This window comes from Eublepharis macularius, chromosome 4 (genome assembly GCF_028583425.1).
Source record: "Eublepharis macularius isolate TG4126 chromosome 4, MPM_Emac_v1.0, whole genome shotgun sequence".
NCBI classification, from domain to species: domain Eukaryota; kingdom Metazoa; phylum Chordata; class Lepidosauria; order Squamata; family Eublepharidae; genus Eublepharis; species Eublepharis macularius.
In genome coordinates, this window is record NC_072793.1 from 88316307 (window position 1) to 88339565 (window position 23259).

At 38.9% G+C, this 23259-nt stretch overlaps 2 protein-coding genes across 3 annotated transcripts in view; one reads left to right on the top strand and one right to left on the bottom strand.

Moving 5' to 3' along the window:
- On the bottom strand, positions 1 to 6410 carry MED7 (mediator complex subunit 7). The gene is made up of 2 exons (XM_054977286.1): positions 6291 to 6410; positions 1 to 1891 (listed from the first exon to the last, which is right to left on the bottom strand). The coding sequence occupies exon 2, from the start codon at positions 1868 to 1870 to the stop codon at positions 1175 to 1177; it is 696 nt and encodes a 231-aa protein (XP_054833261.1). The 5' UTR covers positions 1871 to 1891; positions 6291 to 6410; the 3' UTR covers positions 1 to 1174.
- A 2145-nt stretch (positions 6411 to 8555) lies between these two features.
- The window catches only part of ITK (IL2 inducible T cell kinase), a 56297-nt gene continuing 41593 nt past the window's right edge, over positions 8556 to 23259 (top strand). For both annotated transcript variants that reach the window (XR_008596913.1, XM_054978411.1), the window contains exon 1: positions 8556 to 8764. Coding sequence is in view for 1 of the 2 variants with exons in the window: in XM_054978411.1 (XP_054834386.1) it covers positions 8627 to 8764 (138 nt within the window). In the remaining variant the exon portion in view is untranslated. The remainder of the gene's footprint in view (positions 8765 to 23259) is intronic.

The window sequence follows — 23259 nt, forward strand, 5'->3', positions numbered from 1 at the left end:
TGAAGTTTGTAGAAATTTAATGCACTTATATTAACACAAAGCCTTTCCAATCAAACCCAGTTTTAAGCCTTTCATGTAAAAAACACATACATCATAGGTATAGCTGTCAAAAAGTGTTATGATCTTAAAGGATTTTTTTTAAAAAAATCTGCCTGGGCACAGGAAAATTAACAGTAGCAACTTCAGTAAAGCAACATTTCCATTAGATCACTGCTGACTCAAAAGCAAAACTATAACATTCCACTCACTTTTGTCTGGTTTTACTGCCAAATTCTGCCGTTAACAGTGCAACCCTATGTCATTTGCTAGTAAGCATAATGAAAGCAGTGGGCCTGGTCTGGAGTAACACTCCATAGGGTTGCATCATAAATGTATTAAGTCAATTTTCTTGTTCCCAAGGTAAGCAGTACAGCAGATGCTTCTTCACACAACAGGAGTGGGTTGATTATATGTAGATGGTCATCTTGTAAGAGGCCAAGCTAGATTGGTGTGAAAACACACTAAGCACTCAAGACAGATTTGCATCAAAATAGAATTAATTTTTAAATACCCTCCTGTCAACAACCAACCAATATTTAATTTATAAATAAACAGTTCAACATAAACACCAAAATCTTCATATGTGACTGAAGCACTGTTGCTGCCAGCTCATGTACCCAAATCCATAGAACACATACTTGGCTGCTCTATAACTGAAATTACAGATCCATTGCTGCAATTATGCATAAGTATATATATACAGATATAACTTCTGCAATATTGCAAGTCTGTTTTGACCTTGCTTAAAACAAAGAAACATCAGCTAAGTTCCAAATTCATTAAAGCACTTCCCACATGCATGAGTAAAATGAGCAACAATGAAAGCAGAGGAATGACCAGTGATGCTTCAGAACCACTGAACAATGGACACACCGCAATTTTTCCCCAGTAGAACAATAAGCAATTACACTTTTTCTTTTCTTTAAAGCCAAATTTTAAAAAAACAAAGCACATATTGAAAAGCTACAAAAACATCATTTGGGTTTATTGTCTCTTACAGACTGTGTTCCATGATTGCTTATTGCTATAAAAAGGCAGCATAGAAGGAAAAAAAATCAAAATCATTAGCATCAGTTTCAGTCTTACTCTCAAAGTCTTACTACAGTGACATAAAAGGAACATCAATCCCTACTTTTCATGTCATTTCATCAATAATCATGCACATGGAAGCATCTTTATCCAGAACCTGATCCTTCTTGATGCTGGAGCTTGCTCTCTGCTGCTCTTTCTGCCCAGTGCAACTGCTGTTGTTGTCCTCTGTGTCCATGGGTTCAGTTTTTATTCTCATCCCTCCATCTGAATGGGGCAGATCATCAGGTAAAGAGGCCAGGCAGTTCTGGATCATTTCACCAACACGCTCTAAATGTTTTTGGAATCTCTCTGCTGTCTCCAGACGCTGACGTTTTTGCACTTCCATCATGACTCTCAGTGTTTCTCTGGCTTGGTGAGGCCGATATTCATTTATCAGATGATGCACGTGAACAAACAGCAGTTTTAAGTCTTCCAGCTTCTCCTCCCGTTTTATATTGCCAGGGCTCCTTATCAATATATCCAAGAGGTCCAAGAAATTGACCAAGATAGACATGTTGAGTTTCCTCAGTTCCTTCTTATGGTCAAACTGCATGGGATGCAAACGGTCAATGCCTTGGCTTTCCAAGGGTCGAATAATGAGGTCATCACACTGGAACTGGTTCCCAAACATCATGTAGCTATCTTTAATAGGTGGAGGAGGCTTAGGGGCCACACCTTTCCGAATATTTTCATCTGTATATTCTTTAATATACTGCATTGGAGGAGGAGGAAGGGCACTCACTTGCTGAGGTTCACCCATTGTGGCAGATTGAAGTAGCAGCTGAACAAATAAACAGAATTTTAGTTTACAGCCCACATTAGCTAACATTATGACTTATTTGTTTAAAACACTCATTAAAACACTCATTTGAGAGGCTTTCCTCTCAAACAGGGCCCATATATTAAGACAGGTGCTATGCAGGGAAGATGTGGAAAACAGAACAAAATGTCTTTTTCTTTTAGATCTATGTGGCACAATGACTAATGCAAGCTCTGCACATCTTGGTCACCACAGTGCTCAGAAACCTCACCGTAGCTCCTGTAGTGTGTTTGAAAATTATTTTATTGCAGCATGTCTCAGTGATTTTTGCAAGAAGTACCAAACTAATTTTATCATTTGGAATCAGAGTATTATATTCACTTGTATGTCATAAAATAAATGTGCATGAAGTTCTTTCTATTGCTTGTTTATCCATCTTGTGTATATGTAAATTTTACACTATTCAGTAGATGAATTTATTTCCTAACCAACTGCTTTCTATGTTAGCTCCAATATTTAGTTAAAGAGGGTTTTTTAAAGAAGAAATGAACTTAAGAAAAGAAGATGATATTATTTTAAGGGTTAGCAAGGGGTTTTTTTTTGGTATGAGAACCAGCATTAACTCCATATTTATTTACATACTCCAATATTTGTCATAAAGTTAACAGATTTTTAAGCTGTGAAAAGTGGCTGCAAGAATTAAAAAATTTGATCATTCAGTTACAAAATCCTGAAGGCTGAAAAAGTAGCCTGATCCTAAAACCTCCTAGATCCAAAGAAAATTTGTCAGGGCCAGGATTTACACACACTTTTATCATCAATATTAGAAAGTTCATCTGAAGAACATTTTAATAGGAATAATGAGAGGCTATTCTCAGAAATTACTATTTGTGCCACCTAGTGTTAAAAGCCAAAAGCAATACTTACCTGAAAATGTTTAGATAAATGAAGTTATTGTCAGAAACTGTATATGAAAACCAAATTTGGTTAGGCATCATTGATTTCAAAATATCATATAGTTATATTTAACAGGTGGCAGAGTCTTCAACAGTATGTTTTCAAATGTTTACAGCAAAATTAAGAATTTCTCAGTAAAAACCCTGGGTTATTTTTCCAACAACACAGCTTCACCTCAATACATGATGCCATTCCAAACAATCTTCATCCTATTGCAGCACATATTGCTCCAAGCTGTAAGTACAAGAGCCTGTCTTCCACTGCTACACAGGAGAGAGTTTAAAAGCAAACACAGCACGTGTGCTCTCACTGTTCTGCGCTGACAGTTTAAAGAGAAAAATGTTGAGATGGTCATAAACAACAGGTGAATTGTAGAAATGAGCCTTTCCAGCCTTGGTAAGATTTTTATTCTCACCATGTGGCAAGATGAACCTTGTCTTTGCAAGTAAGCATTTGGCAGGAGGACAGGCAAGGATTTCCAAAGGCTCATGGGAACTGAGATTAACTCTGAATGGGATGGTATTGCCATATTTGTAAATTTAGGATTACTTGATTCTGTAGATCTCAGAATGACAGTGATTCATCCATCAGTCTAGCATGTATAATGCATATAACAGTAAGAACTGGAAGAAGGCAATATACAAAATTAAACCACCTTCGATTACCCAACCAAAAACCTAGTTTGGCAAGAACACAGCTTGGTCATTTGGACATTTCCTTTTATCTCAACAACAACAACAGTGAATATTTTTGTACAGTTGGTATTGCTTACACAGGAAGCTACTACATTCTGAAAAACAGGTATATCAACAATTTCCATATTCACAAAAATCACCAGTTTGGTTGTAGCATTATTGCCACAGAAAGCTATCTGATGACAGATTTGGACATCCTATTACATGCACAGCTTTTCCTTTGGCTAGGAAACAATTTTTTAACAGGGATGGGCAAAGGCACATTCAGTCAATATCATGCCTGAAACTTGGAATTGTTTTGTCTCCTGGGAATTCTTATGCCTGTTTGAACACAGTATGATGCCATGGCACTTTATATGTGAGGGTCAGACAAACCTGGGAGAAATTTCACAGCCTATTTCAATATAGACCTGCTTGACATCTGCAGTTGGCCCATCAGCTGATTTTGGAAGTGCTGTTTATAGGTGATCTATTTGCCTTTGAAATGGTGACACCTGCCCCAGGAAACAGCAAATCAGCACCAAACTAAATGTTACAGTGGTCACAGGTCCTACCCCTGGCCACAGATGCCATTTTATAGACAAATTTGGCCATTTAAAATGCCACAAGGGCCTGCTGTGGGCCCATGACCATGATATCATCCAATTTTGACCTTCAGAGAAGGTTCTTTAAACTACACAAAGCTGTTTTATTTCTTTGAGCTCTTTCTGACTAAATTATGTCTCCTTGGAAATTAACTTTGAATTTTGGAAAGAGTTATTTGCTGCTGGACTAGAGCTATGTGTGTTTTAGATGTGATTTTATGTTTCATTATTGTGTTTTACGGATTTTACACTGAAACCTGTTTTGAGCATAGTTGGAAGTAGAGAATATAGCTAAAAAAAAAAATGCCAGAGTCTGGGGTTGGGGTGGGAATCAGAATGTTACACAGGTTCCCCAGTAGCTGAATCCTTCAGTTCCAGTAAACACTGAAATTAAGGATGTCTTGACATCAACAGGCACTATGGATATGAATAGGTTACTAGATTAACAGTTTTAAGGAGAAAAAGAGAAAGCCAAAGACATGCCTAAGAAGAAGCCAGACAGAGAAAAGAATTGGAATGAGAACAGAAGAGATAAGAGTTGGTTCCATACTTTACTTTCCAAGAACTATTCCTGCTTTTACTCGTCTGTGTTTCTGGTAAACTGTGTATCTAACTCAGAATTCCAGTGTTTTGCAGATTATGGGTATGTGCTAACCTGCACTCAGTTCACATAGACCACTGGCCATGTATACTAGATCTTATCATTGCAAGGTATGACCTTTCACTGCACTCAAAAACATGCTCAATATCCCCACCACCACCACCCCATGGGGAGCCTCGTGGCGCAGAGTGGTAAGCTGCAGTACTGCAGCCCAAGCTCTGCTCACAACCTGAGTTCGATCCTGGCAGAAGCCAGGTTCAGACAGACAGCTCAAAACTGACTCAGCCTTCCATCCTTCCGAGGTCGGTAAAGTGAGTATCCAGTTTCCTGGGGGTAAAGTGTAGATTACTGGGGAAGGCAATGGCAAACCACCCCATGGCAAAAAGTCTGCCAAGAAAACGTTGTGATGTGACATCCCCCCATGGGTCAGTAATGACTTGGTGCTTGCACAGAGGACTACCTTTACCTTTTATGCCCCCCCGCCCGAACTCTAGCTGTGCCTGTTGCAGGAAAGAAACTACTAGCAGTGTGCTTCCAAAAAACGTTGTATGACTTTTCTGAACTTGTTATTGAAGATTCCTGGAAAGAAATAATTGAACTTTAAGAATATTGTTGGAAGAAATAACAGTGGAGAATTGACAAAATAGAAGAGAAGATCTGTACATATGCTGTTTGATCTCTAGTGGGATTGTTCTCCTCTGTTTTATTTTAACAACAACAACACAGTGAGGTGGATTAGGCAAAGAAAACACGACTAATTTAAGGTAAACCAGCAAGTTTCCAAGGAAGATTGGGGGTTCAAACCTGGGTAGCCAAGATCCTAGTCCAACACTGTAACCATTACACCAATCTGGTGTTAATCTCATTTTAAAGGCAACTAAGTAAATTGGCTCCACTACATTATTTAACTAATCCCTCTAACAGAAGAAATACTTCCATCTTGTGTGTCCAAAATATACTGAACCTTGACTCATGGAATGATTTGAGTTTGCTTCCCTCTCTGTTTTCCTTTGGAGCAGGGTCATTGGAAATACAAAAATGAGACATTATAAAATTATTGGAAGAAATACAAACAACCCTTCAATTCACAACTGGTTATCTAACCATTCCTGTGGAATTTAAAACCTGTGCCGTGTAAAATACAGGTGTTAATTATCTTAACAAAACCTGGGATTCCCCATTCATTATACGTGTTGACTATCTTAATATCGCTAGCGTTTGGGAGGGGGGGGGCCGGATTCAAAGTTCACATAACTGCGTGTCACCCTGCACGCTCTGCGTTTCATGGCTTTCCGACTATGCTATATATAAAATGCCTGCACAGCGAGAATCCACTTTTTGCATACGAAGAAGCAGGCTGTTAACTATGAAAGCTTATGCTGGAATAAGCTTTTTATTATTGTTTAAGGGACCATAAAACTCCTTAGAACTATAACAGCTTAACACAGCTACTGTTCTAGAATTACCGTTATAAGGTTTTAAAACCAAAAATATGAAAGGGAAGGAGAGGCTTCTTCTGCTTTTCGCTGAAGACCCGCACAAAGAACAGCAGACCCAAAAAACGAAACGGAAAACGCCCTCACCTGAACCCACGCACGGCTAACGCGACAGCGGCTTCCGCTCAGCGTCCAGCTCCTCTCCCCTGCTCGCTAGCCACCGGCACAGAGACACTTCCGGCGCCCCTCTCTAATCTCTCACCTCCCTATTGGCTTTGGGATCATAGAAAGCAAGCCGGAAGGAGAAGGAACAATCGACAGAGGAAACTCTGGCCCATGTCAGTTGCCTCTGATTGGTTGCTCTTGCTGCCAATCAGAGCCTCCGTAATATTCACTCACCTATCCTTTCTCTGGTCTCGTCTTTTCGCATCGCCTGCGCAAGAGAAAGAACACGCATGCGTATGTTTCTAAAGCTCAAGCTCACCCAACAACCTTCCAGGGCAGAGTGGATGTTCGAACCTGGGTTTTTCCAGGCCCTAGTCTGATATTAACCACTAACCACACTGGGACCTATAAATATTATTAGAGCAGAGCTTCTTCCAATTGTCCTACTCTCAGAAGTGCGCACATGCGCACACGCCTTCACATATGGTTATAACATCTGAAAGGTCTGTGTTTGAATATGTCTTCTGCTAACCGCCGAGTATATGTACTCCAACATGTAGATGCTTCTAATGTTGCAAAAGTGCGTGCATCAGATGGTTTTTTTGCAATTCTCTATTTGAAGAGAAATGGTTTTTTAGATGCAAATAAGGAAAAACAACCTTTGATGCAACCTTAAGGCAAGGAGACGGTGATTTACCCAAGGCCTCCCAAGTGAAGCCATGAATTTGATTTGAGATAGCTGTGGGATAAATCTAGATGCCATCTACAGGACAATATCATCTGTTATTAATATAAATAGTTGCTATAAGAAATTCAGACAGATACTACTGTCTTAGATTAAAAGTCCAGTAACAAAGTATAATTTATGTTATGCCTCCCTTACACTGTAGAGAGCAGCACTGATCCTGGTTTGAGAAGGATACTTCTGTTCTCTTTAGTTTATGAAATTGGTTTATGGAAGTAATTCGTATATGTTATGTATGCCTTATAGTTGTCATAAGATTCTGTACATTGGTGAAGATTAACACTGTAGGGAAGTGGTCCCAAAGATAGGCATAAGTAAAGGGATAGGAACTATAGACTTTACTTCTATGTACGTTCTGTTGCTGTAAGTATGATCGTATAGGATAGTTTTTGTTTAATATGCTTAAGCTCTGTTGCATTTCTTCAACTCTGTATTTGATTCCTGCCAGTTTTAAAGCTTTGCAAATTTGCACTTATATTGCCAATTACATTGTTTATTGAAATGTCTTTGAAAGTGACTGTACTGACTCCAACTGTGTAATCTGCCTTGTCTCAGTGAAAAATGTGGACAATAATAACATAAATAATTTTTAAAAATAAAGAGTCAAAGCAAAAGTTACTGAAATACTCAATTTTGGGGTTGATGATTTCCACATTTCAGCTAAACCATTTAAACTATTTAAAAATAAAGGAAAAAATAAATTTTTCAAATATAATTTGCAAAAGAAACAGTGACGTAATGAAAATGAATGACTTAACCTTTCTTAACCATATGCAGGAAGATGTATGATGTGTTGCCTAATTCCACACATGCTCACCCCCTCCCCCTAAATGTACATAGATAACAGTTATAAATCATGCCCATTGTTCTCTTTTGGATAATATCTTTTTTACAATGTACAATGGCCATCAGTTTCCTCAACCATCTGATTAGGGAATATTATTTGTCAATAAAACAAGATGTTCTTCACCAACATATGCTTACAATGATCAAAAAGAGGAAAATTGTTAAACAGATGTTAATATCTTAAAAACGAACTATATAGAGTGAGTGAAATTTTGAGTGCTTGAACACAAGACTTCTATCCCTACTGTCTTTGTAGTCATACCAGAGGTGTCTTATAAATGAAACAACAGGCTTTTTGTATTTATCTGTAAACAATGTGGAAACAGGATGTGGAAACACTTGTGTTTCTTTTTTCTGTATTTGTTAGGTAATGAATAACCAGATTCAATTGCTCCGCAGTTTTTTATTTCAAGAATGTCTCAAGACTATACATTAAGGATGCTTTTCCTTTTTTTCTTAGTTCATTTGCCATATATCATAATGTAGCATGCACTATTTAGATGTCAGTGTTTGAAAGGATGTGGTTACCGTTTTTGACATCAGAAAGGAAGCTGAACAACTCTGTCTGGATGACAGATGGAAAGATAAAGCACCTACGCTGCTTTTGAATCCATTTTTGTAAGATTCAACAGTCTTTTTGTTTTCACTTTCCTGAATACATATGTGATGGTCAGGTACCGGGGCAGGGGCCTTTCTGTCCTGGAATACTGTCATTACCTGCTGAACAATGAATAACTGCATTCTTCTTGAAGAAGAGCTGATCAAAAGGTCCCAGCAAAAGAGAAGGACCTCTCCTTCCAACTTTAAAGTACGATACTTTGTTTTAACCAAGTCAAGGCTGGCTTATTTTGAACATCGTCCTGGGGTATGTGTGCTGTGTCTTCCATATCTTTTGTATTTATACAACTCCTTACCAAAGAATTAAAATAGAAACCGAATGAACTTGACAAATCCTTTGAGATCAAGCTGAGTCCTGCTATTGGTTTTGGCAAAGGCAGGGATCAAACCTATTTACGTTTTTTAAGGAATGAATATGTTTCATTGATTTATCATCACAACAATCTTGTGTCATGGATTAGGCAAATGAGAGATAATTTCCTAATGCTACATTACTGTGTCAAAACTAGTAGAGGTATGCAAAATAATGTTTGTTTCTTTACAGGAAAACTGGTTCAAATCAGTCACATCTGAATCTTGCATATATTGCCCTCAGTTGTCTTTGGTTTATCAATGCCAAGAAAATAAGGCAATGTGAGATATTATGAGAATGGATGCTATACTTTGTTTGATGCATTTGTGTTTTTATGGATACTGACTAGATCATGTTTCCTTGCTTTTTGACCCCACTATCTACATTTTTCCTTCCTTGCCCAAGATTATATACCTACCGCCTGATGAAGTGGGAGCTAATCTATGAAGTAAATGTATTATCTTTAAGGTTTTCAGTAGTTTGGTAATCATGAGGATGATCTTTTAGAGAATGAGGACAAACAGAGAGCCTTATCAAAGCCTTTTGTATTTTGTGGCTTTGAACAAAAGAAAATTGAGCCAAGCCACACCGCAGATCACCTACTGCAGATAGACAATCACCCCATCCTTTGAGCACTGAAATAATCTGTTCCTTGAATCTCAGTCCGACAAAAATCTAATTTTCAAAAAGCCCTGTTGTTTTCAGGATTAGGATATCTTCCAAAATGAAGGATTCATCATGGTTTCTTGTCTTTTGCCAAATACCATAGTAGTGAAATGAGCTCATCCTTAGCAGGTGGGTCACAGCCGTGTGAGCTAATACTGGCTAGCATCTCTTTCCCTAAAGCAAAGTGCTGATCCCAGCTTTTCTCTGCCTTCTTATTTCTGGAGGTGCTTCTGAAGAGGCCCGGGGATAGCAGCTTTGTGTCTGCTGGGAGCACCCATTTAGAAGTAGTTGCCTCTGTTGTCAGAGGACATTTGGCTTGGAATAACACAACATTTTGTGATGGCAACCATGACACTTTTTTGCAGAATTCCAGAAGTACTCAGAGGCTCAACAAGGTTGGAGATCCGGCCATAAAGGGAATGGGTAAAAATCCCACACTTCTCTTTCTCATGTTTGAACTGGAGATTTAAAAGTGAATGAATGAATGAATGAATTTATTTGCAGTCAGATTTAAAAGTCTTTGACCATTTCCACATAGGTTGTCCAGCCCAAATTCAGTGTTGTTAAGCATGTGTTTTTTTCCCTGCTTTCCCACAGCATTGTAGTGCAGTCGTGCAACTCCAGGGGTTTCTCCAACTTATCACTGATCTTTCTCCAACCTGTTTTGCTCCAAAGTGTTGGGAAAGATCACAGCAAAGCCTGAGTGGCTGCTGTGTGGATAGGAAAATTCCTATGGTAACCATTTCCTCCCTTCCACTAAGGAATTATTTATTCATCTATTTATTTTAAAACACTAGAATGCATGAAACAGTTTTGCTGAATTCCCAGCTACCATTTTAAAAAAGTGAATTTCTAGCCCCTTCTTGTCTGGAGATATAAGAGGAAAGGCATATCTTCACAATGGAAGAGGCTAGAGACTTTTTTTAAAAAAAAATGAAAGCTGGGTGTTCAAAGAACCTGTTACATCTATTGTTAGAATATTATAATAATATTCTAATGCCAGTTTTCTAAAAACATTGCAAAAGCCCCACTGTTCCTTGGGGGTGAGAGTGGTACCTGCTGGGAACTGGGGCAGGGAAACTGCAGGGAAATCTGCCATGTGGAAGCCCCATTGCCACTGTGCTGTATCAGCAGTCATGACAGCAATGAGGAAACAACACATATAATGATGATGATGATGATGATGATGATGATGATTGTGACAACATTTGATTTATATACTGCCTTTAGGGCAACTTAACACTTTGTAAATGCGGTTTACAAAGTGTGTTATCATCTCACTTCAATCACCCTGTGAGGTGGGTGGGGCTGAAAGAGCTCTGAGAAGCTGTGACTGACCCAAGGTCACCCAGCTGACTTCAAGTGGAGGAGTGGGGAATCAAACCCAGTTCTCCAGATTAGAGTCCTGCCGCTTTTTGCCACTACAAACTACACCATACCCATGTGGAAACTCCCTGTCTTTCTGTTTTTTTCCCATGGACAATATAGCTAATTCAGCATATTATGCCAGCTTTTAATTTCTCAGTAACCATTTAACTCTTTTATTAATATTGGTTTTATTGAAGAATTTAAGGCATTAGAATAAAAGTGGATGACTGAGTAAAATTAATAAAATTAATGCATTCTTTTAAGATTGGTTGTATGTGGAGGGATCTGCGGGGGCGGGGGGGGTCATTTTCTGGCAGCCTCTACTAGCTTTCAGAGGCCCTCCTCCATTTACTCTTCACAACAATTTTGTAAACTAGGTTAAGCTAAAAAAGAATGGTTGGCCCAAAAATTACCCAGTGGGCTTCATGGCTGAGCAGGAGTTTGAACCCAAACCTCCTCAATCCTAATCTTCAACTCTAATGTGAGGTTAGATCTGTAAGTATCCTTAAATGGGATTTTTTTTCTGAAAGTGCAGGGGACAGTTCTAGCTATAAATCCTAATTAGGCTGAAAAAGCAGATATGGGTACATTTTCTTTTTACCAACACTGAATGCCCAGATTTTACTGAGGGGGTAATCTGATTGATTTTAAAAAGGCTTGAACTATGGAGGCATTTGTCCTTGCAGGAGAGCGTTCACTTATGAACAGGCTCTTGTTAAATTTGGTTAGACCACTGGCATATGAATCATTAGTGCACATATGTCAGTATCTGACATATATCAGATCAGTCTATTAGAAAAAATAGTTTTGTCTTTAGCAGTAATTTGCATGTTATAATAAGAAAACCTATTATAAGACACTGGTAGAATTATGTGAGGAGGCAAGCCTGAAAACACATATCTATTATGAACACTTAACTTCATGGTCAGACAGCTCCTAATTGTGCACTGTATAATGAATTTCAAAAGACACAGATCCTTATTGTTGTTAGATTTTCTGGGGTTCATTCTTCCCCTGATATATACACAAACCTTTCATTAACGTTAATGGCAGTTACGTACTGAAACTATAAGAGAATGAGCTTTCTGTGGCAGGGACAAAACTTACAGTTTTAAAAGCCACTGGGGGTGGGGAGCTTGCCTTTTAAAAGATTGTAGGCCTGCTAATACTGAACTTTGACAATACAATTCTCCTAAGACAACCTATTTTATTAGTATTTTTTCCTTTTAAAAAGAAGCTATATAAAGATAATACAATAATACAATTATATACAATAATATAAAGATAATACAATGCTTCAGTGGTGTGTTTTTAGGTGTCACAGTATTCCAAAGTTGTTCAGCCCTGAGTGGTGAGTGCTGTCTCTCCTATCCAGACTGGCATGGACGCACATTCAAATTATGGTCCACTGCAGCCACTGTACTTGAGAACAAAGATATTTCTGAGCTTCAGCCGCACCCAAAGCTTTTCTATAAGTCAGGCTTTTCCTTCGTTGTTAGAATCTTATTAGTGATTCCTTTGGTCCACCTAATGTTTCTATTGGTACTACTCTTTGAAGTGGCAACCACTGCCATAAAAATAGTATGTAAAAAGCATAAACAATAAAGACCATAACAAACAGTGCCGGTATTTAGAAACTTCACACAATTGTATCTTTGTAATTTGTAATTTGTTACTGCTGAAAGGAAAAACTATTAAAAGACCTTGTCTTGAGTAGAAAATAGATATTGGAAATGGGTAATCAAATAGCAGTGTCTTGTTTCAAGACACAGTAAAAATAAACCTACTAATTATAATTCGATTTCTGACAATTCTGCTGTCCTTAGCTTTTCATTTGCTTTAAACAGTTGTTGAAAAGGACTATATATGGGAAGAATGATGTGTATAACAGTCATTTTTGTGAAAAAATGCAAGGACAACATTGGAATGACAGACAAATATACCTGGGACAGAAAATAAAATTGGAGCAAATAGTCTGTTTGCTTTGGTTATGTTGAGAAATGATGAGTTTTTGCAAAGATAGCAAATTGGTATATGTTGATTTTATAGAATCCTGTAAATGTTGACTTATATTAAGAATTCATTGTGGACTACATTAAAAAACCTATTTAGCAAAGGTTTTCATTACTCAGACATGGTAAATGATCAGTCAGCTTGGATACAGGAATAAGACACAGAAATAATTTATATTTCTTTGATTATGTAATTTGATGGAATTCTCATAATGCTTGCCAAGATTCTAAGATCAGAAATAAAGTTTGTTTATGTAACTGTTGCCTTCTCTGCATATGCCCTCAATGCATTTCACAGCATTAAAATCATATCAAAATGTCATTTACAGTCACTAAAATAACGTCAAGAAGAAACTAAACCTGCAACAGTCAACTCAACCATGTTGTCTCTCTCTCCCTCTTTCTCTCACACACCCCATGCTACTTGCAGGGAATCCTTTTTTGGGATCACTATAAATGGGGAAATTTGCAAATCGTTACTGGGTTCTGCTGCATCTCAGTGGCAAAGCAATCAAATTTCTCTCAAAATGTAATGATGAATACAATTCCTGTCTTTCTTTCTGTCTATTTATCATCTATCCCTATTTTATTTTCGATGTAATATGTATGTAATAATATTTAATACTTAATATGTGTGTGTATAACTTAAGTATTCAGAGTGCTTTACATATATTAGGCTGCAGTAAACTGCTAAGGATATTTTCCTGGGAGTAAGCCCAACTGAATAGCATGCTTCTGAGTAGACCTGTTTAGGATTGGTCCCATGGTCTTACAACATCCTGTATGGTAATTCAGTATCATTATCGACATATTATATCAGAAACATGGAGAGACAGTAGCTTGCCTAAGGTCAACTTGTGAGTTCATGTCTGAGGTAATGTTTAGCTTCATGGACTTCCTGATTCATAATGCAGAGAGCAATCCTAAGCAATATGTCTACTCAGAATCCTAGTAAATTCTATTATGGAGCTTATTCTCAGTAGATTGTTCTTAGTATTGCACTGGTATTCCTTAGGAAGCAACCCTGAGCAAGTCTATAGAAAGTAAGTGTTCCATGTTATTCAAAGGGGGTTAATCCCAAGAAAGTGTATTTAGGATTGCAGCCTCAGCCACTAATCATTAGTCAGTAATTCAAATGATTATATATTCTAATGTAATTGTGTAATGTAATATAATGCAATTAGGTGACCAGGCCATGCCTGGCAACTAGCAGGAGAACAGGAACTGGGGGCATTGGGGGGCAGCTGCTGGCAACACCATGATGTCACTTCCAGGAAAACCCAGAAGTGATATCACACCTCTTTCAGAATCAGTGGAAACTCTGTGGTATCAGAATTGCCAGAAACTTTATGGCAATTCTGTCAATGACTGTCAGGCCAATGGACAATTTTAAAAATTATTTTTCACCTGTTGCTCAGAGCAGTGGTAGGAAATGGGAGTTGGAGGGTAAGACATCACCTGCCCTTAGGAGTGTCCTGGCAACCCTAACTGAAATAACTGTAATTGTGTATTTTTACAATGAGGATGTAAAAATATTTTGAAGCAAAACTAGAAATGCTCATAAGCGTGACTATAATAACAAAGGAAACAAAATATCACACATTTCTCTGTCCTTTACACCAAGTTCCTTCCATTAGCAGTGCTCAATTTTTAACTGTTTTTCACCTATCCTGTCTACCAATAAGATACTGTCTTTCCTTCACTGGGATCTGTATAGTCTGAGGAACACACATAGTTGTTGTGAACTTTGGTGCGCATAGATCAAGAAACATTTAGTGTGATTGTACTTGGACTATATAAAATGTCCAATGGTCTGTTCCCTGTGTGTAAATTTTGACTCATATTGCCCTCTGTAACAATAATAATTATTTTCTCCAGTTAATTCAGTTACCTAATTCAGTTTAATTGTATTTTAATATGTTGTTATCTGCCCTGAGCCCGCTTGCGGGGAGGGCGGAATACAAATGGGAAATAAATAAATAAATAAAAATACCTCTGGAGAGGCAAGAAAGGTAAGGGTGAGAGTGACGAGTTTTCTTCATTTGCATTTAGAAGTCTATAATCACTTAGGATCAGGCTTCCCAAAGTGTGAGGTAGGCTTCCCTGATGAAATTGTGAGGGACAATAGGTAATTCTCATTGGATTCTGAACACTAGTCTTTTTCAAGGGAAAATGTTTCACAAATAAATTAGGCAATTAGGTTTGCTCATCCATTTGAATGAATAATCCTTGAGAGAGATTAAGGTTTGAAAAGTATCAGGAATTAAATTTTTCTTCTACACAGTTGTAACTGTTACGTTTTCCCCTGCATTTTGTTTCATCTGTTGGATTCCTTTTGTTATTTTCAAGATGTGTCTTTCCCTCATACACATGCTCATGTACTCTTCCACCCAGTTTGTATATGTGAAGCTATCTTAGACCAAATGTTTCGCTTATCATCTTCCTGATTGGTGACGTGATCTGTGGTGTATTTGTCACATGCTGATGGTTGCCGATAATATGCATTGTGTGGTGAAAGGGTTTTTAAAAACTTTTCCATTATGATATGTTTGCCCCCCCCCATACCATGTCTCAAAGAGCAGACATTTCATATCCCAAGTGTCACTGTTAACTTTTTAAGGGAAATTGTTGAAGCTGTACCCAAAGCTGGCACTTTGAATAAGAACTATAGAGTACACCCCCAGAAAACTAAACATCCTCCATTCTTTCAGACAGTTTGGAATCAGAACACAATGCCCAAACAGGTACCTGAAGTCACTAAATACCTTGTTCAAAACGCCATGGGTCAAAAAGATAATGGCTGCTTCCACACATGTTGGATAATCCACTTTCAGTACTCTTTAGTGAACTTTTAGAACTGCTTTTCCATGTGTGGAACAAAAAATCCACTTCCAAAGGATTGCTAAAGTGAATTGAAAGTGCATTATTCAATGTGTGTGGAAATGGCCAATGTCAAATCATCACCGAATTCTTGAGATAGATTTTTGAGGTAGCTAGCTAGCAACACACCAAATGGTAACAGAAAATTTATTAACAAACAATTGTGCCATGTTAAAACAGAAATCTCCACTTGGTAAGTGTATAATGTTCAGACCAAGCCTTTAGCTTAGCCCTTCTCACATAAAGCTCCATAAAGTTCCCAGTTGCTCAGATTGGTTCCACTGAATTGTGTTTCCTTTCCAACTGTTTTCTATTAATCGTTTTTTACATTGCTTAATTTGTCAAAAACCCGAGTGGCAACCAGCTTGGGTTGGAGGCAGCTACTGCTGAGAGCAGGGGAACAAGCATCCTTCCACCACCCTTTTCTTTATAGCATATTTCCTCTTCAATGAGTTGACTAACATACCAGGGACCCTCTGTCACTTGTTTAGCATTCAGTTAGTATTGATTGCCAACCAACTAAAGTGCCATTTAGATGGCAGGAAGGGTGGATCACTGCATGGGTGGAATGTGACACAGCCAAGCCAGGTTATAATAGGGGGAAAGTTCATAAAAAAGCAGAGGAAAACAGATTGTGGAAATGCAGGTGCTCAGGAGAAGAGGCAGAAACGGGGGTAGGCTGTGAAGTTGATGTTAGTTCTGCGATGAAAAATAATTCCTGAACATGGAGCCCAGGCATAAAGTAACCCTTCAACCAGTGCTCCTACTTGTTCATGCTCAGTCTGAGTCCAGTGTTAATATGAATGTATGGTTCTAAAAAAGGTCATAAACACTTAGGGGTCACTGATTGAAATGTTGATCAGTAGTCTATTTCTGGCCATTGTTTCCCCCCTGTCCTTGTGTTCATTCATTGCCTTACATCAGAATATCAAATTAGGAAGAAAGAAGCTTAGGTTCAAATTAAATATTAGTCACACAGTTTATTAAGTAGCCTTGTGCTCATCATTTTTCTCAGACCAACCTGCTTTATAGGATTGTGAAAATAAAATGAGGAAGGAGGTGCCATGGGTGCTGCTTTGAGCTCTTTGTAGGATGGGTAAGATAAGCAGGAAGGGTTGTCAACAGGCCTGAAAAAGAAATTCTCTCTTTAATACTGGCTTAAAGTGTGGAAATGGACAGAAGAAGCTATTCGTTGCATATACCAATCGATCGGTACTCTGGATCTTTTCTTACAGGAGGATTAAAGCAGTTTTTGGGTAACTCAAATATGAAGCAAAATACACATTTGAATTATATGACTGCTTTTTCACTTTCTAGTGGAATATTAATTTAGCATTAATGTTATTTACCGCCATGCCTAAGGTTGCCAACAGCCTGAAGAAAATGTTTCCCTTTAATAGAAGCTTAATGTGATGTTATTTACCAGATGATATTATTTACCTTTGAACCATGAAAAGCTTCATCTGCCTATTTCCACACTAAGATTCTATTAAAGGCACAGGAATTTTTTTCACCAGGTTGCTGGCAACCCTACATGTTCACGGAGGTTAATAAGAGATGCACATGCTAAGGAAGAGAATGAAATTTAGAGTACACAGTGTATAGCACAATATAATAACAATAAATGTGTCATCATGATTACAGTTTTATACATAAAAAGGGTGAAGTATCAGCCAAGTTACTCATGCTTAGATGTGCTTTCATTGCAGTTGCAGTTGCTGTGTATATAATTCAGTTCTCATTGCAGGCTATGTATGCTTGCAACTTGCAGATGTGGTATGTTTTGTTTGGAGTTGGTTTATTGTTTTCACCAAGCTGTATTTCACAGAGCATGTGCACTGTGTGGGTGAAACCACTATGTGAGGGAGACCAAAAGCCCCTCCTGTGCTGTTGTAACTCCTCTTCTGCTCTGCACTGTTTGAAGTACAGCAGATGGTGGGGGAAAGGAGGGGTCAAGTTGTGAATGCAATTGCTGCCACTCTGTTTAGGTGCAAAGCTTACTGGATTCTGCCCAAGTTAGGTTTCCAAAACAAAGTTTAGGAGTAAGCACTATTGGTCAAGTGGGATTTACTTTTAAGCCCACACTAGGGCTGCAAATCTGGTGTTTTGCAGCCTGATCCCAATAATTGTGGCTTTAGTAAATTAATGTTTATCCTAATAGTGCATGTTGAGCCCTGAACAATGTAGTAAACCATAAACCAATCAACTGTTCCCGTTGGCATTGGGATGCCTCATTGCAACTCACAACCCCTTTATCTCAGATTATCAGTATAATGGCAAAAGCCACGGTAACTTGCATATTGTGCTTTTTGGATTGTCAAAACAGCATCTGTAAAGAGCATCTCAATCACTCATGTTTCCCACTGCTAAGATGGCTGCAGTTCAAAATATTTGGTAACATTCATGAGAAGGCAAAGCAATCCACAAAAATGATCAAAGCTGAACACTGAGTATAAAGGTTGTAATTGGTCTCAAGAAACACAGAGCGATTTCCTCTGTGTGTCCTAAAGTAACAGCAATTAAATTATTCAGTCCATATGAATCTCACCCTTCTTTTGAGGAGCTTTCCGTGGCATACATAGTTCTGTGCCCAGCACCAAAACAACCCTATGCAGTCTTGCTGTTTTTCTCAGTGAAATGCAGCAAGTCCTTAGCAGTGACAAATGGACAGCTGACCATATGCGCCTACAGAAATGCCATGAAAGTTATTGATGAGAATAATCGGAAATCTCATCAATGTGTGTAGATAACAGTCTTCAGTAGTCTCCCTCCCTCGTGCTGCTTGCCTGCATTTAAATTACCCAGCATTATTATCATTATTTACATTATTTATACCCCATATTTCTCCCCAATGAGGACTCAAAGCAGCTTACATCTTACACTGAACAAATTGAAAAACATATCTATATATATACTATATATATTCTTTTGTTATGTAACACGTTTATCCATCCTCCATCTCAAAAAAATCTTAAGCTTAAAACAACATCTCAGTGGCCTCTAATAATCAGAACTCATAATCATAATCAAATTTACAGGGCTACTTTGTCTTATTCATTTATTTATTTCCAGTTTTTATCTATTACAAGCGATGTAATTTTTCCATTTATCTTCAAATTCTTTAATCGCTCTTTTGTTTATATAATGCATCAGTTTTGCCATTACCACATATTCTGACATTTTATCTTTCCAGTTTTCCCTGGTTGGGCATTCTTCTTTCCATTTACTTGCCATTACTACTCTAGCTGCCATCAGCAGATATCTGAGTAATTCGTGTAGTAGGGGTGTGCACGGTGGCGGGGGGAATTGGGTTTCCCACTTTGGGTACACCCAAAGCGGGGAAAATGATCTATAATACCCCAAAAGCCAAAGCGGCAAGCTTTTTCGGCTTCTGGTATTTAAATCACTGTGGTATGCTCTGTAAAGATTCGGAGCATATTGAAGTGAGGCCCCCCACCCCTCACTTAGTTCCTCCATCCTTCCCCCCACTTAGTCTCCCTGTCCTCTCCACCCCCACCCCGTCCCACTTACCTGGCCGTGGAGCCAGGAAGAAGACCAGCTGGGTGGTGGGGAAGGCCGGGATCGGCACTTCTGCTGCTCGCGCTGCCTCCTCCGCCGCCACAGCGGCCAGCTGGGTGGCAGGGAAGGCCAGAGTTGGCACCTCCACGGCCCATGCTGCCACCTCCGCCGCTGCAGCGGCCAGCTGGGCAGTGGGGAAGGCCGGAACTGGCACCTCCGCAGCCCACACTGCCTCCTCTGCCACTACAGCAGCCAGCTGGGCAGTGGGGAAGGCACTTCCGCTGCCTGTGCCACCTCCTCTGCTGCCACAGTGGCCAGCTGGGCAGCGTGGAAGGCCACAACTGCCACCTCCCCTGCCCGCACCACCTCCTCCATCACCACCGGGAAGGCACAGGTAAGTGAGGTGGTAGAAAGGAGCCCTTTAAACTTCAACTGGCGGGGGAACTTCAACCGCGGGGGAATCCCCCCCACGGGCCAGTTGAAACCCAGGAAAGGCCCTGAAGCTTTCCAAAGTGACCCAAATCACTTTGGGAACCTTTGGTTCAGGGTTTCCAAATGTTTACAGATCTGGTCCAATTCGGGCATTTTTCCTGAATCAGATGCCTGAAGTGCACACTCCTATCATGTAGTATTCTGTCATCATTATCTGGTATTATTCCCAGCAGCATGGTCTCATGTTTCATAGCAAAATCAGTTTTTAAAATCTTCTGGATCTCAGCATGTATATCTTTCCAAAAAAAATTGAGTTTTTTTGCATGTCCACCACATATGGAAAAAAGTGTTTTCTGCTTCTTTACGTTTCCAGCATGTCCCTACATACTTCTTTCTCCATTTTTTCAATATCTTTTGGGAGGATATACCATCAAAAAAACATCTTATACCAATTTTCTCTCAATGTTTGATTTGACTTAATTTCAAACAACATCCCGTACTATAAATATCATTAAAATTTGTGCATGATCAAGTTCTAACCTTTCTCTATATAAGGAAAGAGATGTTCAGAGAAGGGCAGGCTATAAGGGAAGTAAACAGATAGCATATCCTAGCATATCTGTGTATGGACAGAGTGCATTGTGTCTCAAATGAGTGATTATATTCACTCCTAATACATCAGGGCTTTTAGAAGGAGAATCAAAACACAGTCAGAGGAGAGGGGATGAGCTTTTTTAAAGGGATGGTGTGAAGTGGTTTTCTATCTGATTCTCTTGAGGGTGTTACAATTCTATAGAATTGTTACATTCAGTCAGTTGACTTTTTGTTATTATGATGTTAGCTTTAGTATGGTGATTAGTGGTTATGTTATGAGTTGTGAGCATGAGTTCCAGAACAAATTTAATTTAAAATTATACTCTGCTTCACAATAAGTAAATTTGAAAGCACAGGAAGGGAAGAAAAAATAAATAAACAGGTCACAAGTTTAATTATAATGTATATAGACAGACACTACCAAACAGAGCTGGGTGTGTTTTGCTTCTGTTTGTCTGACCATTTTTTTTGGCTGGGAGAAAAATTCTTGAGGTTTACAACAAACCAATTTTTTACAAAATGACCCAGTTTAGAGTACAGGGAGAACTATCTTTAGCTTCCCAACTACTTTAAGGATAATATATGATTGGCAATGGCAAGTCCCTCCTCCCCGTCTTAAGGCTGTTTTTTAAACAAAAAAACTAGCACTGCCTTTTATAGTGTTCTTTCCAAATTAAAAAAAATAAGAATGAAAAATGAAGATAAACTTCATTTGGCTCAATTCTGAGCATTGTTATGTTTCCTAAAAGATGCATCAGGTGGGGTGATAATCTTCTCTACTGGCACTGTTTGGACCAGGAGCTGATATTTCTGTGCTAACATGCACATCTCAACAGCATCTTAACATGAATAGGTTGCAGAACAGCAGAGGGAAGGAAGACAAACCTCCTCATTGGAGGACTTTTAGAAGAGTTTTTATACCGTTTATCCCACCTTCAGGTTAAAATCCCATATCCTAGATTTCTTACTCAGGTCTTTTAAAAGTGGCACACAGAAATCAAGTTTAAGAAGCCATCAGGCACAAGAGTCTCACTACATGTATGCCTGAGGTCTATTTATCATAGGCATATATAATAAATATACTTATATAAGGTTGTTGTGTTTAGGGACCTTATATGTCCAAATTTACTTGTGGCTTGAGGCTTGATGATAATCTTGCATAATTTCTAAACAGTGGTGGATTAAAAGTTAAGAACCATTGTTCTCTTTCTCCCTAGGCAGTGAAACCTGTGTTTGAGTTGTACCACTTAGAGTGCAGATGGTGCTGATATAATTGAATAGTCCTAGGCCGTTTCCACACGGCTTACCTTCTTTCGGAAAACAGCGTCTTCATGCGTGAAGTCACGCGACAAGACGCTGTTATCGCGCGAGAAGATGCTGTTATCGCAGAAGACAGCGTCTTCTCGCGCGATTTCACGCAATAGCAGCGTCTTCTCGCGTGATTTCACTTGTGAAGATGCTGTTTTCCGAAAGAAGGTAAGCCATGTGGAAACGGCCCTAATTAAAATGAGAACTTGGCCTAAAGTAGATGTGTCACAGAGTTTTCATTTAGCAAGTAAGAGCCATTGAGGATATCATGTTTTAGCAATACAGAATGGGACCGTCGTGTGGGAGGAGGAGGGATGAAACAAAGTTCAAGCCAACACTTTGTTGATCTGCACAGCTTTCACAACTTGATTTGTTCTATTGACTGACCCTTGAAGGTGTCTTTCTGAACTGTTCCAACAGCCTGATGAGACCACCTGATAAGAAACAAGTAACAGGAACACAGTACAATGATCTATGGACTGTAATGAGTTTACATACATGTAATCATCAGATTGAGGCTGTGAAACTGGAATATATTTAACCAGGAAACAGAGTAGTGAAAGATATGTTTTGTACTGTGTTGTTTTTATATTGAAAATGGATAGAATGACATGTTTATTTCTATTATAACCATTAGTATACTGTGAATTTTGCACCTAGCACTTTCAGTAAGCACTTATAAACTAAGTTACATTTTTATTTGACGTTAGTCTTATTGCAGTGGGGTTTCCTTTTGAGATGAGGGTAAGGGGAGGAATGGGGGGAGAGACTAGTTCACAGGGGCTAAAATACCCGCTAAAGTGATTTTGGGAACTGTTGCACTGATTTTAAAGCAGTGAAATCTCCCTCACTACCATCACCACAATCCCACCATCTGGTCTGAGAGGAATGTCATCATGGTTGGGCTGACTGCACAATGGGAATTTAAGTTCATCATGCCCACTCCCAGCACATTTGGGCTTTGGAAGGGGTAGGTGAAACACGGCAGGTAAAGCAGATCCCCAAGTGAGAAGGAGAAAGGAGAAGAAACGTACAACAATAATGAGCAAAAGTTTACTGCTCACCTTGCAGCATAGGGAAGAACCACATCCATGCCTTGCAGCACAAGGGACAGCCTCAGCACATGGACAATAAAACTGTACCTGCCCCATTCAGGGGAGCACTCTATTGCTTGTGGAGGGGAGCTTCATCTTCTTGTCCTCTCAGGTGGGGAACAATGGAAATGGTAGCTCCAGCTACAGTCTGCCTGACCAGCCTATTCTCCACAGCCAAGCCTGAAAGTTTGGTTTCTTTATTTGCTCTTTTATTTTCTTACTTCCTTTCTATTTTAACCTTTGAGCTCCCCCCCTCCCCAATTCTGTCCCTTCGGATCTGCCTGTTTCTTGGAACTCTTAATTAGAAAATACCTTATGTCTATTTTTCTCTCAATTTATTTTCCCAACAGCAAACACAAATATCCAGTTCAAAACTGGACACAATCCAGTGGGGAACCTAGCTCTGACTCATTTAAAAAATGTCATGTCTAATTTGGCCTTTAGATTGTTTTGATTTTCTTAAAACACTAAAACCTCATGATGTTCCAAAGACATTGGATTGTGTATGTGGAGCTAC